A 13,240-nucleotide genomic window follows, 5' to 3' on the forward strand; every position below is an offset into this window, starting at 1 on the left:
CCACAGTGGACAGTTCACAGCCACCCATAACCCCAACTGCAGGGAATCTGACCCCTTCTGGCCTCTGAAGGCACCTGACCATGTGGTATGCACACACAGAGAGATCTAAATAAAAATGTGTTCCTTTTTAAGGTGGAATAATGAAGACATATTGCTATCTGATGAGTGAATTATTATTTTCAGCTTCCTATTTTCATAATAAAACTTTGGTGTGTGTGGGGGGAGTGGTTTACCACTTACCATGACCGGGAAATCCTTTGAACAAGTTACTTAACCCCTTTGGGGCCTTCTTCAGCTGTGAAAGGGGTGTTAATCATAGTGCTACCCTATGGCTGTGGTAAAGCCTCTAGAGAATGACTAGCGTAATCAGTACTCAGAAAGGATTATTACTGGTTTTGTTTTGTTTTGTTGTTTTTGCATTGGTAGTGGGGGTTTTGTTATTGTTGTTACTGTTGTTGTTGTGTTTGGTTTTTTGAGACAGGGTTTATCTGTGTAGCTCTGGCTGTCCTAGGAACTCACTCTGTAGACCAGGCTTGTCTCAAACTCACAGAGATCCACCTGCCTCTGACTCCCAAGGGCTGGGATTAAAGGTGTGTGCGCCGCCACCACCACCACCCAGCTGGAAGTGTTACATCTTGATAACTCCTGGGACCAAGCTTGACAACTTGTCTGTAGATAGAGAGGTGAAAGACAGACAGGCCTACCAGACGTGGAGGGGGGGTACCATTCGACAACAAGGCAGCCCTACAAGCCATCGCAACACAGCGGGAAGAACGTCTAAACAGAAGCTTGGGGTGTGCAACTCTGGGTGAAGCAATTCAAGTCAACATAGGGTTTAGGGGCTGAGAGGGTGGTTGGGAAAGGAGGAAGGTACAAAGGAGTGGAAGGTGTCCCAACAAGGGTGCAGGAAACCAGCCACAGGCTGAGTTCCCAGAAGAGCGGGCTGACGGCAGAAGCCAGCGAGAGAAAAACCTGCTTCTGAGCCATACTGCAGTCCAGTCATCCGTGCAGCCAAAGGCAGGCATGGAAGATTTAGTGGGGAAGGACAAACAGACTTGTACTGGGAAAGACTGTGCTCGTCATCCGTGTGGGGTGTCCCCAAGCAAAGACAAGCCGGAGACAGGAAGGCCAGCGAGGAGGCTATTCCTGTCCCCACAGCACAGGCCACGATGCCATTTCTATTCAGCCATTTCCTGACTTAGCTCCTGTCTCCCCACTGGACCAAGATCACAGTGAAGGCAGCAACCCATCTGTCTCGCTGTCTCTCGAAAGTCTCCTCCATGTCCAGCAGAGTGGTGTTCTTATGACCTTATGACGTTCCACATTTGAGAAGCTGCTAAGTTTCAGTATCAATTTATTTGCACGTCAACTTTATCATCCCCAAAGATCACTCTGGATACAGTTCCCCTCTGATCTCCAAAAAAATCCCTGTGCACACCACGTTCCTCTGGCGACGGTGGATGATCTGGCTCTGGGATGCCAGGCGTACCAGTGCCACACTGCAGAGATCTGCAAAGAGGAGAGGCAATGAGCGGTGTCAGCTGATGACATCAACTGATGACATCAACACCTTTTCCCTAGACCACTTTCACGCCTTCGTGAACCCAGCCATGTTCAGAATTCCTGTAGCAGAAGGAGAATGACACAGATCAAGGGGAAGACCATGTGTGCGCTAATCTGTAGGCAGCAGCAGCTACGTTCTCCAACCTAGCCTGAAAAACAGAAAGGTAAAGTGAAAACCGTTCACTAAGCAGCAGATCGGCAGTGACGTTCCCCGTGAATCGACGAGAGTGTCTGATACTGAGCAGCTAACAGCAAGTGCTGCAGTTGGAAGGGATATTGCGGGTGTTTATTAGCAATTAGGCTTCTTGCTGAGCTGGTCTCTTCAAATCCCTGATCTGTTTGGTTGACTGCTCATCCTCCGTCCTGTCGTTCTGAAACTTGCTGAGGAACTCAATGAGTTTGGCCTGGTTCACGAGGAGAATGTCTAGAATAGGCTGTGTCTTGTTGGGGTTGGCCACAAACACCTTGAACACATGAAAGGCATTAAACCGGATTTTTCGGCTCTCATCTTGAAGGACGGTCACCATTAGCTTGAGGTTCTCAGGTTTGCCGATGGATTTTGTCATGATCGTGAAGTTGTGTCTAACAACAGTTCACCAAAAAGCTGCAGTGACCACCTGTTTGTCACATAACTCTCTGAATGAAGTAGCTTCTCATATTCACTAAAAACTCTGTCATAATGCTGTTCCCAAAAAAATCTGCACTGAGCAATTTATGTCTTGTGAGTAAATCCTTGAATGTAGCAAATGCTTCTGAAACTATGTCAAATATTGACACTTCAACGTACCTGAAGAAATAGTAAAACTGTTCCAACCACAAAATGATTTTTTGCAAGTGGCTCGTGTCTGGTGCGTTCTCTTAACATTATCCCACAAACAAAAGTTATTTCTGGAGACTCACACCCTTCCGATAACATGAACAAAATATTGTTGGGTGCAAATGCATTCAACAGGAGGAGTTCTCGCACCAATTTGCCTTCTGAGAATAGTGTTGAAAATTTGAGCCACGTCTTTTTTGCCCTCAAAGCCAACGAGCTGTAGATCAGCCACCGGTGTGCTAAGTCCACTACTGTACAGTTCTGAGCCAGCTGAGCTACTGCTTCTGCCTGAGGCTTGCGTACAGAATCTTTTTCAAAGCAACCAACTTCCTGGAAGCATTTTTGGTAGCTTTTTCTGCTTTTTTTGTCAGAAATGTCTTGCTTTTCCAAAACTGCAAAGCTCTCCTTCGAGTTCTTCACAATATCTGCTGGAGATTTGTGAGACTTTCCAAACGGGAACCGCATGAAGGCAGCACCAAAGTCTTCCACTGCGCTCTACCTGCGAGATGGGGCTGGGCGGGGCCAGGGAGCTCCCTCTCCGTGTCGTCACCACCTCGGGATCCCCGGCGACGCAGCTGCTCCTGGCAACGGGCTCCCGCGGTGGCCCCCCAGCGCTACTGCGCTGGGTCTAGCTGCAGCCCTGCCTTTAAGGCCCAGTACTGCCTTCGCCTATGAGATCACCTCAGCTTCGCTCAGTCCACTTTCTTATAGAACCCCGGACCACCATCAGAGGTGGCACCACCCACAATGGGCTGGGCCCTCACCCATCAATCACTAATTAAGAAAATGCCTACAGCTGGATCTTATGGAGGTAGTTTCTCAACTGAGACCCCCTTCTCTCTGATGACTCTAATTTGTGCCAAGTTGACATTAAACTGGCCAACACAGGAAGGAAAGAAGTGGGAAGCAGGTAATACCTAAGCTTTGGCTTAAGTGCTGTGAGGATCCCTGGTTCCCCGTTTACATGCAGAGGCCTAGGTTGGTCCCAAGGAGGTTCCCTGTCTGTCCAGAATCTGCAGGTGCCCGGCTCTTACAATCCCTCATCCCTCTCTTCAACAGGACTCCCAGGACTTGGCCCAGAGCTTGGCTGTGGATCTCTGCATCTGCTTCCATCAGTTACTGGATGAAGGCTCTCTGATGACAACACTCAGGGTAGTCATCAATCTGATTACAGAAGGCCAGTCCTGGAACCCTCTCCACTCTTGCTAGGAGTCTTAGCTAGGGTCGTCCTTGTGGATTCCTGGAAGATTCCCTTAACCCAGCTTTTTCATAAGAGGGCTGGGGATCCAAATCCAGGTCCTCAGGCATGGGCTGCAAGCAATTTATTGACTGAGTGCTCTCTCCAGCTTTGTGTGGATAGTTTCCTGGTGTATTCATCTTAGGATGTGAGAGCCAATGGTCTGAACTGTATCATCTGATGCTGATGAGGGAAAAGAGAAGATGGGCTTGCCTGGCATCACTGTCAGGCTGTGGGTGGCAGCGGGACAAGATCCAGACATCTGAAGATACCAGGCAGCTGGGGTCAAACTGAGGCACCACTGTGTACCACAGAGATGAAGACATCATCAAAGCTCCCCCAAGACATGGCTCTCTACTGAGCTTCAGCCTCCAAGTCCCCTGTGGTTGTGTTGAACTTGTCCATACTGGGTTTTAGGGTCTAAGTTGATGAGGATGACTGACCAGGTCTCTTCCTCAAGAGGGCGCCAGATCTCACTGCAGATGGTTGTGAGCCACCAAGTGGTTGCTGGGAACTGAGCTCAGAACCTTTGGAAGAGCAGGCAGTGCTCTTAACTGCTGAGCCATTTCTCCAGCTATCTCCGGCAGCACATATACTACCCATGCTTACACACAGGTACAAAATAAGCAACATCTGTTTTATTAGGTGGCAGATGGGAAACCAGGGGTCCGCAGGAAATGCCCAGGGGTGCATCAGCCACCTAAGATACATCTAAGACAGTGGCTCACCCTGACTACACACTAGAACCAGCTAGGAAGTCATACAAAGACAGGTGCTGGTCTCTTAGGCCCTCACCCCCTTCCCTGAGGAAAAGGCTAAAGGGTGTCATGTTGTGATATCAGCAATAGCTAGAAACCGACCTTTTTAGAGGCCGACAGAACATACAAACCCGGGGCAGCAGAGCCTGACAGGCTGCGACCCCTGACATTCACACGTGTGCCATGGCACACACCACCTCCCCCAGATAGCAACTCTTTTTTAAAAGCTTTACATTTTAAAACGCCTCGGAATGGAAAAAAATCTATCGATCTTCTAATCCCGAGTACTTCCCGCCGATGGAATACATCATCACCGCTGAATTCATAACAAAGCTCAAGGGTTTATTAAGAATTAAAAATACTGTAAATAAGCCGTACAGTTCATTTCACAGTAAACTAACAAACCTTGTTTTTCTTTGTAGCTTTTTCTTTTTTTAAAAATTTTTTCCTTTTTTTCTGAGGGGTGGGGTGGGGAATGGGAAGGGCAAGGCAGCCAGAGACAAAACAGCCCAAGGGGCAAGGGTACCGCCAAGAGCAATGACAAGATGCAGTACACGTGATCCTCGCTGACAGATGGGGCCAGGCATCGGAGCCCTCTTCAGGAATACTGTGACAAAATACAGGATCTGGTCCCCCATCTCCCAGGGAGAAAGTACAGCTCAGACACCACAACACAAAGGTGTCTCCTCTAGGACTCCAAACTCACCTGGTTACCCCTCCAAATGTGCTGACGCAGGTGGGTCACCAGAAACAGAAGGGCCCTGGGCCTCAGGGTGCCGTTTTTCATGTTTGGAACCTTCTGAGTTTGCATAGTTACCTTTGCTATGGCTAGAGCCAGAATCGGAAAGGGACCGCACCTCTGAGAGTGACCCTCAAGCAGAAGGCTCTGGGGGCTTTCTCCTCCTTGCCTTCAGAGCTCACATCTATGAGATTTTACCACTTATAAGTGGAAGACAAGAGACATAAAAACTCTGGCCGGGCGTATTAAAAAAAATTGATTTTCCTTAAAGACAATTAAAAAGAAAAATGCCTGCCCACCCCATTTCTGTTGTTGCTGTGTTTTACTATAAATCGGTCAGCCAGACAGGATTTCTTTTTTTTTTTTCTTTTTTTTTAGGTTAATCTGTTCCCTGTTAATCCCCAGTTAAAGCCATTGTCCTCTCCCTAACAGTAGACACATTCCCCCTAAAAGTCACCATTTCTGCACAGGGCTGGGCCTCTAGGAAGCCAAACCAAAAGCAGAAACAGGATTTCAGGAACCAAAGGTGAGTGGCAATAACTGCGCATAAATTAACCGGGCACAGAACACGTGTCTACTGCTTCCCGTGGCGGGAGGGGCAACAGGCTGGCAGGAGGGCGCCTGGCAGGAAACAATAATTGTTTTTCGTTTTGTTTTTGGTCGTAAGAAACCGGACTATAAATCCGTGCCCTGCACACGCAGCAAGTTCATCTAGATCTTTTCATGAATCTTTTCTACTTTCACAAACAGCCTATCGAGGTCATTCCTCAGGTCATCCAGCAAGCCCTTGGCCGACTCCAAATTGTTCTCATTTCTTTCAATTTTGACAGAGTAGGCAACCAAACTGTCCACGGCAGTTCTGAGCATTTTCAAGTCCGACTCCACCTGGCTCACGGAGGATTTCAGGCTGTCCAGGGAGGAAAGCCTGTCTAGGAAGTCCTGGGGAGGCGTGGCCTGGGCTTGGTCCTGGCTGAGCAGGGAGCGCACCTGTTCTTGCAGCGACTCCACAGCGCAGGGGAGTTCGCCCACGCTGTGTTGCAGCTCCTTCACGTCGCTGGCCATGGTCAGCTGGGCCTCCCCCAGGCTCCTCACTGTACTGGCCAGATCGGAGGAGGACCCCAGGCTTTCCAGCTGATCCTGCAGCATAGCCAGACGCTGCTCGTACTCCTGGCTCTTGGACAGGAGCGACTCCAGACTCTCGGTGTGGCGTGCAGAAGCCACCTGCATAGAGTACACACCGTCCTCCACATACTGGAGCCTGGCACCTAGGCCCTCAATCTGCCTCTGGAGTTCATCTACCGCTTTGGAGTCTTTAAAGACGATGGCCTCCTCTGCCCCATGGGCCTGGGCCTTCAGCTGCTGCAGCTCCCCTTCCAGTCTCCTGATATCCTCTGGGAGGCGGGAGGAGGACTCTTCAGACCGCAGAAGCTTCTCTGTGAGGGCCTCCAAAGCCAGACGTTCTGAGTCGGCCGCCTGCTTGAACGCCTGTTGTTCCTGCTTGAGGCTCACTAGCTCCCGGACCTCTGTGTAGACATCAGACTCCATGGTCCGAAGGGAACTCTGCAGGGCTTCAATGTCCCTCTCCCTGGACTTCACAGAGGCCTGTACCTCCTTCAGGGCTTTCTCCAGAATTTTCAGGTCCTGACTGCGCTCACCCTTAGACTCTTCCAAGGAGGCAACCTTCATCTTGACGTCATTTATTTCCTTCTGGCCCCTCTTCTGCACGTCGGTGAAGATGGCGATGTTGTCATTGATGGACTTGGTGAGCTCCGTCAGGCGCTCCTCGACCGTGTTCTCCAAGGACGTGAAGTCGCGCTCTCGGGCGTCCTTTACCACGTGAATTCCATCCGACAGGTCTTTGAGAATCTCGTTCTGCAGCTTCTGTAGGACCTCGCTGATACGGTTGATCTCGCTCTCCCCTTCCTTCACGGCTTTCTCTGTGAGGTCCTGTTTATGCTGCGAGCTCCTCAGGATGGACTCAAAAGTCCCAAACGTGGCTTGCAGAGACTGTACCTACGAGCGAATCCAGATGTTAGCCACAGAGAACAGTTTCTGGGGTGTCTGTATACCCATTCTTTTCTGCACTCTGTTGTATTCTCCCCATCAGCACTCTCCTTCCAAAGGTGGTTGTGTGGTGGTTGCCGTGGTAACAAGGAGACTCATTACCCAACCCGACCAGGCAACAAGGTCCATCTGCCTCTCTCATTGCCTACCTCTCAGCCAACATGGCGAGCCAGGGAAGGACAAGAGCTAGGCAGGCTGATGAGGTGGGCAGCACCTTTTCCCACTGGATGAGGGAGGCCTGGAGCTGCTCAGACCAGCCCCCAGTAATGAATGGTCAACACCCACCCATCAATCAAGACAACACGCAGGGAGACAGCTGAAACAAGGCCAGATCCCATTCTGAAGACGTAACTCAGTCCCAGAAGACAGCTAAACCTGCGAGTCTACTCTTGAGCTTTCTAGTTTGGGTCAATCAGCATTTTCGGTCTCCTATTCTCTTTTCCCTCCCGCTACTATTTTAGGGTTGGCTTTGTAGCTCCTGCAACTGAGCATCACACATTTTCTTAGGAAAGAGCCTGAGGCACAGAGCACAGAGACCAAGTCCAGGTCGATGCCAACCACATCCAGCTGTGTGGTTTTTGGCGAGCCACTGTCCTCCCTGGACGTCAGGTCCTCCCTGGACGTCTCAGTGACCTCATTTGAAAACACAAGCAGCGGGCCGGAAGATTCCTTAGGGCTCTCTGGCTTTTGTGAACACGCTGTGACCTTTGCTGCTACACACCCATTCTACAGGGACTCCACTCTGAATGAGGCACAGTGCAGGCCTCCTAACAAGCCAAGCCTGCCTAACACACTGAGCGGCTGTGCTGATCAAAAGGGTAGGCCTTATCCTGATGTAGCACCTGTGAATTTGGGGGGGGCTGTGAATATAAGGAAAGAATTAGAAGGCCAGCAGTGTGGCCCAACTCCCCATTTCTGGAACATGAAACAGAGACTCGTTATGATGCCATGAGGTTATTACCAGATAAACCCAGTGTCGAGGGGTCTGCGGGATAAATAATGTCATTAATAGTCAACTATTAAATGTATTTGTAAAAAGGGAGGAAGACAGATATTCTAGATTAAACTAAATTTAAGAGTTGTCAGGGGCTGGAGAGATGGCTCAGGGGTTAAGAGAACTGTCTGTTCTTCCAGAAGTTCTCGGCTTAATTCCCCTGCAATCACAAGGCTGCTCACAATGTCTGTAACTCTAGTTCCACAGGATCTGATATCCTCTTCTGGCCTCCTCAGGCACCAAGCATGCACACATACACACATGCGGACACAACACCAAACACACAGAACAAAAGTAAATCTTGAGGGGGGTTGTTCTCTCGATTTAAAAACAGTGCAAGAGTGTGAAATCGGGTAAACACACACACACACACACACACACACACACACGGGCTGGGACTGGGCATATAGCTTAGCTGGTAGACTACTAGAAGCCTTCACAAGCTCCTAGATTCAAGCCCAAGTACTTAATAAATTGGGTCTGGTAGCCTATGCCTCTGAGGTGGAAGTAAAAAGGTCAGAAGTTCAAGGACATCCGAGGCTACACAGAGAGGCTATCTTACAAAAAAAAAAAAAAGTAATTAAGATAAAGAACCTCATACCTGACTCAGTATTGTCACCGTGAGAACTAAGTGAGTTTGAACACATAAAGCGCTTAACTGTGCCTAACTCTTGGATGCTCAAGGCTTTATCCTAAACTCCTCAAACACTCAGGGAAGTCCTAGCAGTACCTTCCACTCAACGCCAAAAGATGAGGAGAAGCTAAGAGCACAGCAAGGATGCACGCAGGATACCCTAGCCACAGAGCGCGCCCCCCACGCTCTAGGAACTAAACTCATATTCACGTCCCACGTCTGAGGTTTTTTTTTAAAGATAGATTAGAATGGGGTTCTCAAGGGCTCCAGAAAGTAGACAATTTCCCTCCCCAGCCAAATACAACCTGAGACATACAGAATACGGAGAGTTCGAGACCAGCCTGGTCTACAAGAGCTAGTTCCAGGACAGGCTCCAAAACCACGGAGAAACCCTGTCTCGAAAAACCAAAAAAAAAAAAAAAAAAAAAAAAAACGGAGAGAAGGCAGGAGAGAGAGGTGACCTCTAAAACTAGGTTAGTAAATCACAATGCCTTCCTGTTCTAAGCACAGCACTTAAAATAGAAGCATGAGTGGGTGAGCCCAGCACCTGCAACATGGCAGGGCCACTCTCCGTGTTTTCTCAATGGGCCAAAGAATGAGGGAATTCAGAGCAATGCCTGATAAAGTTTGGATGGGCCTGGCTCCTATTTAATCCCAGGTTGGCTCTTTACAGAAGGCTAGGAAGTGATTTGGATCAGAAACCATTCCCAACCCCCAAAGGAAGCCAGCGTCTCCCCTATTGAGGGCACTGTAGGTTGTTTGTCTTCGTGCAGAGTTCATAACAATATGTGTTGATGCCTGCTCTTCTGGAATGCGTGAGATGTCCACCGTGAGGTAGGTGGAAGCAGCAGAATCCCAAAACGTCTAATTTTAGGAGCTGAACTATTCCCAAAGATGCCTAGAGGGTTGCCACCACCGAAAGCAAGCCCTGGCTCTTCTTCACAGACCCAACATGAGAAACGATAAAACCCAAATAGAGACTCACTCCCTACAAATAGCCCATCCTCTCAACAACCTGCTCCTACCAGCCTGAGCCACCCCTGCTATTGCTTTAGAGAACCTTGAGATGGACCAGGGCATTGGGGGTTTATCTAGGGCTGTGGCTGACCCGCCCACATGAACTGAAGCTCTGGACTTCTTGTGGTCCTGTGGTATAGCCACTCATGTACACGATGCCTGAAAAGCAGACTGGTAACACCATTACCTCTTTCCTAGGGAGGTCACTGCTTCAACAGCTTTGGAGCCGTGAAGATTCCTGCAAAGTCTGTGCTTGCATGTGCGTGTGAATGCGCTGCAGGACATGGACGTACATACGTGTGGAGGCCAGATGTTGACAGGGCTCTTCACCTTACTCTTTGGCACAGGGTCTCTTACCAGAGCTGAAGCGCGCTGATTTGGCTGGCCTGGCTGGCTAGTGAACTCCAGAGCTATCTTCCCGTCTGTGCCTTCTCCGTGCGGACTGCCAGGCCAGGCTTTTTACACGGGTCCTAAGAAGCTAAACTCAAGTCCTAATGCTTTCATAGCAAACCCTACTGACGGGGCCATCCCTGCATCTCCTCCCCCAGCCCCGTCTTTCAAATCTTGATGGCACCAGAATGAGAAACTGAGGCCCAGGGAAGAAGGTGACAACAATTATTAACTACAGGGAAGGGGGAGGGGACCAACCGAGAGACAGGCAGCACAGGAAATACCCAGTTTCTCCAACCTGGATTCAAGACATCCTCCATGTGGGCCTCCATGTCCAATTTCTGTATTTCCTGAGTGTCGCTCTGTCACAGAAAGGCTAGCCACCTTCTGCCTTCCAGGCGTGTTCAAGTTTGTCCCCTTACCTGTAAGCTCTTTACAGAGTCCCCCTCCCAACGGTTCTGACGGCTCCACCCACCGTCAGACCCAGGTTAGTTTCGCAAGTTCTTCCTTCCCAAAGCGTGTGCAAGTCACCCACCAACTCACACCTACTTAGCGTGTCTCTTTACACGCTTGCTCTGTGCCCTGTTCTCCTCCATATCCTCCCCAGGGCCCACACACTGCCATGCAACAACTATCAGGCTTCGATAAATATTATGACTGATGAGCAGGTGGGTGGATGGAAGCGGGGAAGCAGGAGCTGGCGACCTGCAGGGTGTCTGTGTCTTTAGGGTGCTCCGAGATTCCGCATGCACAGCAGAATTGCCTACTCGACTCCCTCAGAAGTCACCTCCCTTGGCCTGCACCACTTCACAGGCTGACTCACTCTGGTTGCTCTTCTCGTCTACGGAGGAAATTCCTAGCGCTGCACACTCAACAAAACTAGGGACTTGGCAGAGCAAGCAGCATGCTGGGAAAAGGAGGCGGTGGTTCCGGGCTCAGAAGTGGCGGGATTTTTTGTTTCCGTCCAGCAACTGAGTTTCATTGAGCAAGGAGATGGTGTAGGATGGTGGGGGCGGGGATTGGGGGGACATGGGAGGAAAGGGGGTTACCCTCGTGCTGGAAGTGTGGAAGCTAAGCAATTTTGTCCTGGGAGTTGGGTACAGCCATTCCTGAAACAGCTAGCTAGGGGTTTTTCATCACATGGTGGGCCCAGACTTTCTTAGACAGTCTGTAACTCAGTCAACTGGGATCTTAGTCAACTCACTTTATGTCTCTGAACCTCAATATTCTGATCTGGAAAATGGAATCGGAACTGTGAGTCCTCCCTTCCTCCCTCCAGGGTTAACTCTACGGATTGGAAAATAAAATACACGAATCTGCACATCCCATAAATGTGACCTGATAACTTTGGCCTTGCGTTTCCTCTCAAGCTGGAGTAGGCTACTTCAAAGGCCCCCACACGGGCCCATTGGCCCGGCTAAGGATAGACACCATTTCATCTGAACTTAGCTAATGACTAAGCTCACCAGTTTTTCCCTCCCCCAGAGCTCTGGGTCTATTAAAAACTGGCTCGGATGACTCCCACTGGCAGAACCGAGGTGAAGCCTTGACCAAAGGCTTCCAGGGATGCGCTGGCTTCCCTTCCAGCTTCCTTTTCAGGCAACTCTGCCCACTCAGCGGTTCCTAATGCAAAAAGAATGGGCTCCGTGGAGCCTGCCTGCTTCCTTACAGGTCACAGCTAATGTCCTGTGACAGGCCCTTGGCCCACCCTCCCTCGATGGTCTGGCCATCCTCGCAGCCTGACCCGTCCCTCTCCAGGATCATTAACAAAGCGGGTTTGGGGCCACCCTAGCTTCTAGGGATCTGGGGTCCCACGGCTAGCCACAGGGCCTAGGCAGGAAAGGACGAGGGCCCCTTCAAGGAGGACAGGAGTGGGGTCCCGACCCGACCAAAGCTGGGGTACCCACCTTCTGCTCGACGCCCTGCAAGCTCTGGCCCAGCTCGTCCCTCTCACGGGAGAAGTCCTGGTGGCCGCGCCGGACCTGCTGGACCTCCTCCAGGACATGATGGACACACCAACCAGAGAAGGCGGCCGCCGCCACCAGCGCGAGGTAGAAGAGAAAGTTGAACAGCCGGCCAAGCCTGCGCGAGCAGGACGCCGAGGACGCGGCGGCGGCGGTGGAGGAGGCGGCCGAGGATCGGGCGCGGTGGCCGCCCCGGTGCGCCTGATTCTGCGGGTGCTGCTGCGGCGGATGCGGCGCCGGAGGCTGCGGCTGCTGCGGCGCCGGCGGCGGCTTCTTCGCCACGTCATCCGCACCGCCCGACGGGTGGGCGCCCTTGTCCGAGGGGCTGGCGGCGCCGTGGCCGCCCTTGGAGCCCCTTTGTTTGGCCGAGGGCATGGCGGCGGCGGTGGCGGCGGGATGGGCGAGCGGGGCAAGTGGAGTGCACGGCCCGGAACGCTGGCTCCGGCTCCCGCGGGGGCAGCGCTGGCAGCACGCGGACGCGGCGGCGTCGGAGCGGCCCGGAGCGTGGGGCGGCGAGCAAAGAGGCCGGCCGGGAAGGAGGAGGGGGCCTGGCTCCGCAGCCGCCGCCGCGGCGCCGACCCCGCCTCCCGGGAAGGGAGGCCAAGCCCAGCCGGAGAGCCTGCCACGCAAGCCGGCCGCCGCCCCTCCTCCCTTCGCCGCGACCCCACCGAGGGAGGAAGGGAGGGAGGGTGGAAGGGCGGGTGGGGCCGGGCTGGGCGAGGCTGGGTGCGGCTGCTGGGGTGGCCTCCTAGTGCCCGAACTACCCTCGAGTGGAGTCAGCGGGGCTGACCCTGAGCGCTGTGCTGAGGGTGAGCCCCACTTGGGCCCCACTTGAACTCCACTAGGCTACGGGCTCTGGAGGGTGGGGACCCAACGCCCCTCTTGCCTATGGTGAATCCACAGTCACCCTTCCCCCAAGGCCATCCTGCAAGCCCGCAACCAGGCCTAGTCTCTTCCGGAGGGTTTTTAGGCTCGAAGGACTGCACCCAAACACCTTGGATGTGGACTGCTACTCGTCCAAGGAACTGAGTTACTTGAGTGGCTCTCTTGGCCGGGACAATCA

At 51.9% G+C, this 13,240-nt stretch overlaps 1 protein-coding gene and 1 pseudogene across 1 annotated transcript; both read right to left on the reverse strand.

Annotated features, from left to right (window-relative positions):
• Positions 1–614: 614 nt before the first annotated feature.
• Positions 615–4,592, reverse strand: LOC126503822 (calcium-binding protein 39-like; annotated as a pseudogene).
• A 104-nt stretch (positions 4,593–4,696) lies between these two features.
• Ckap4 (cytoskeleton associated protein 4) lies at positions 4,697–12,698 on the reverse strand. The gene is made up of 2 exons (XM_050145786.1): positions 12,121–12,698; positions 4,697–7,127 (listed from the first exon to the last, which is right to left on the reverse strand). The coding sequence occupies exons 1-2, from the start codon at positions 12,550–12,552 to the stop codon at positions 5,826–5,828; spliced, it is 1,734 nt and encodes a 577-aa protein (XP_050001743.1). The 5' UTR covers positions 12,553–12,698; the 3' UTR covers positions 4,697–5,825.
• Between the last annotated feature and the right edge of the window lie 542 nt (positions 12,699–13,240).

This window comes from Alexandromys fortis, unplaced genomic scaffold (assembly GCF_014885135.2).
Source record: "Alexandromys fortis isolate MF-2015 unplaced genomic scaffold, M_Fortis_MF-2015_v1.1 scaffold_50, whole genome shotgun sequence".
NCBI classification, from domain to species: domain Eukaryota; kingdom Metazoa; phylum Chordata; class Mammalia; order Rodentia; family Cricetidae; genus Alexandromys; species Alexandromys fortis.

Excerpts from the sequence above, each read along its gene's own strand:
- Ckap4 (XM_050145786.1), bottom strand. The coding sequence starts at position 12,552 with ATGCCCTCGGCCAAACAAAGGGGCTCCAAGGGCGGCCACGGCGCCGCC. Across the intron at positions 7,128-12,120 it reads TGCAGGGCGTCGAGCAGAAG|GTACAGTCTCTGCAAGCCAC; the intron begins GTGGGTACCCCA and ends ATTCGCTCGTAG.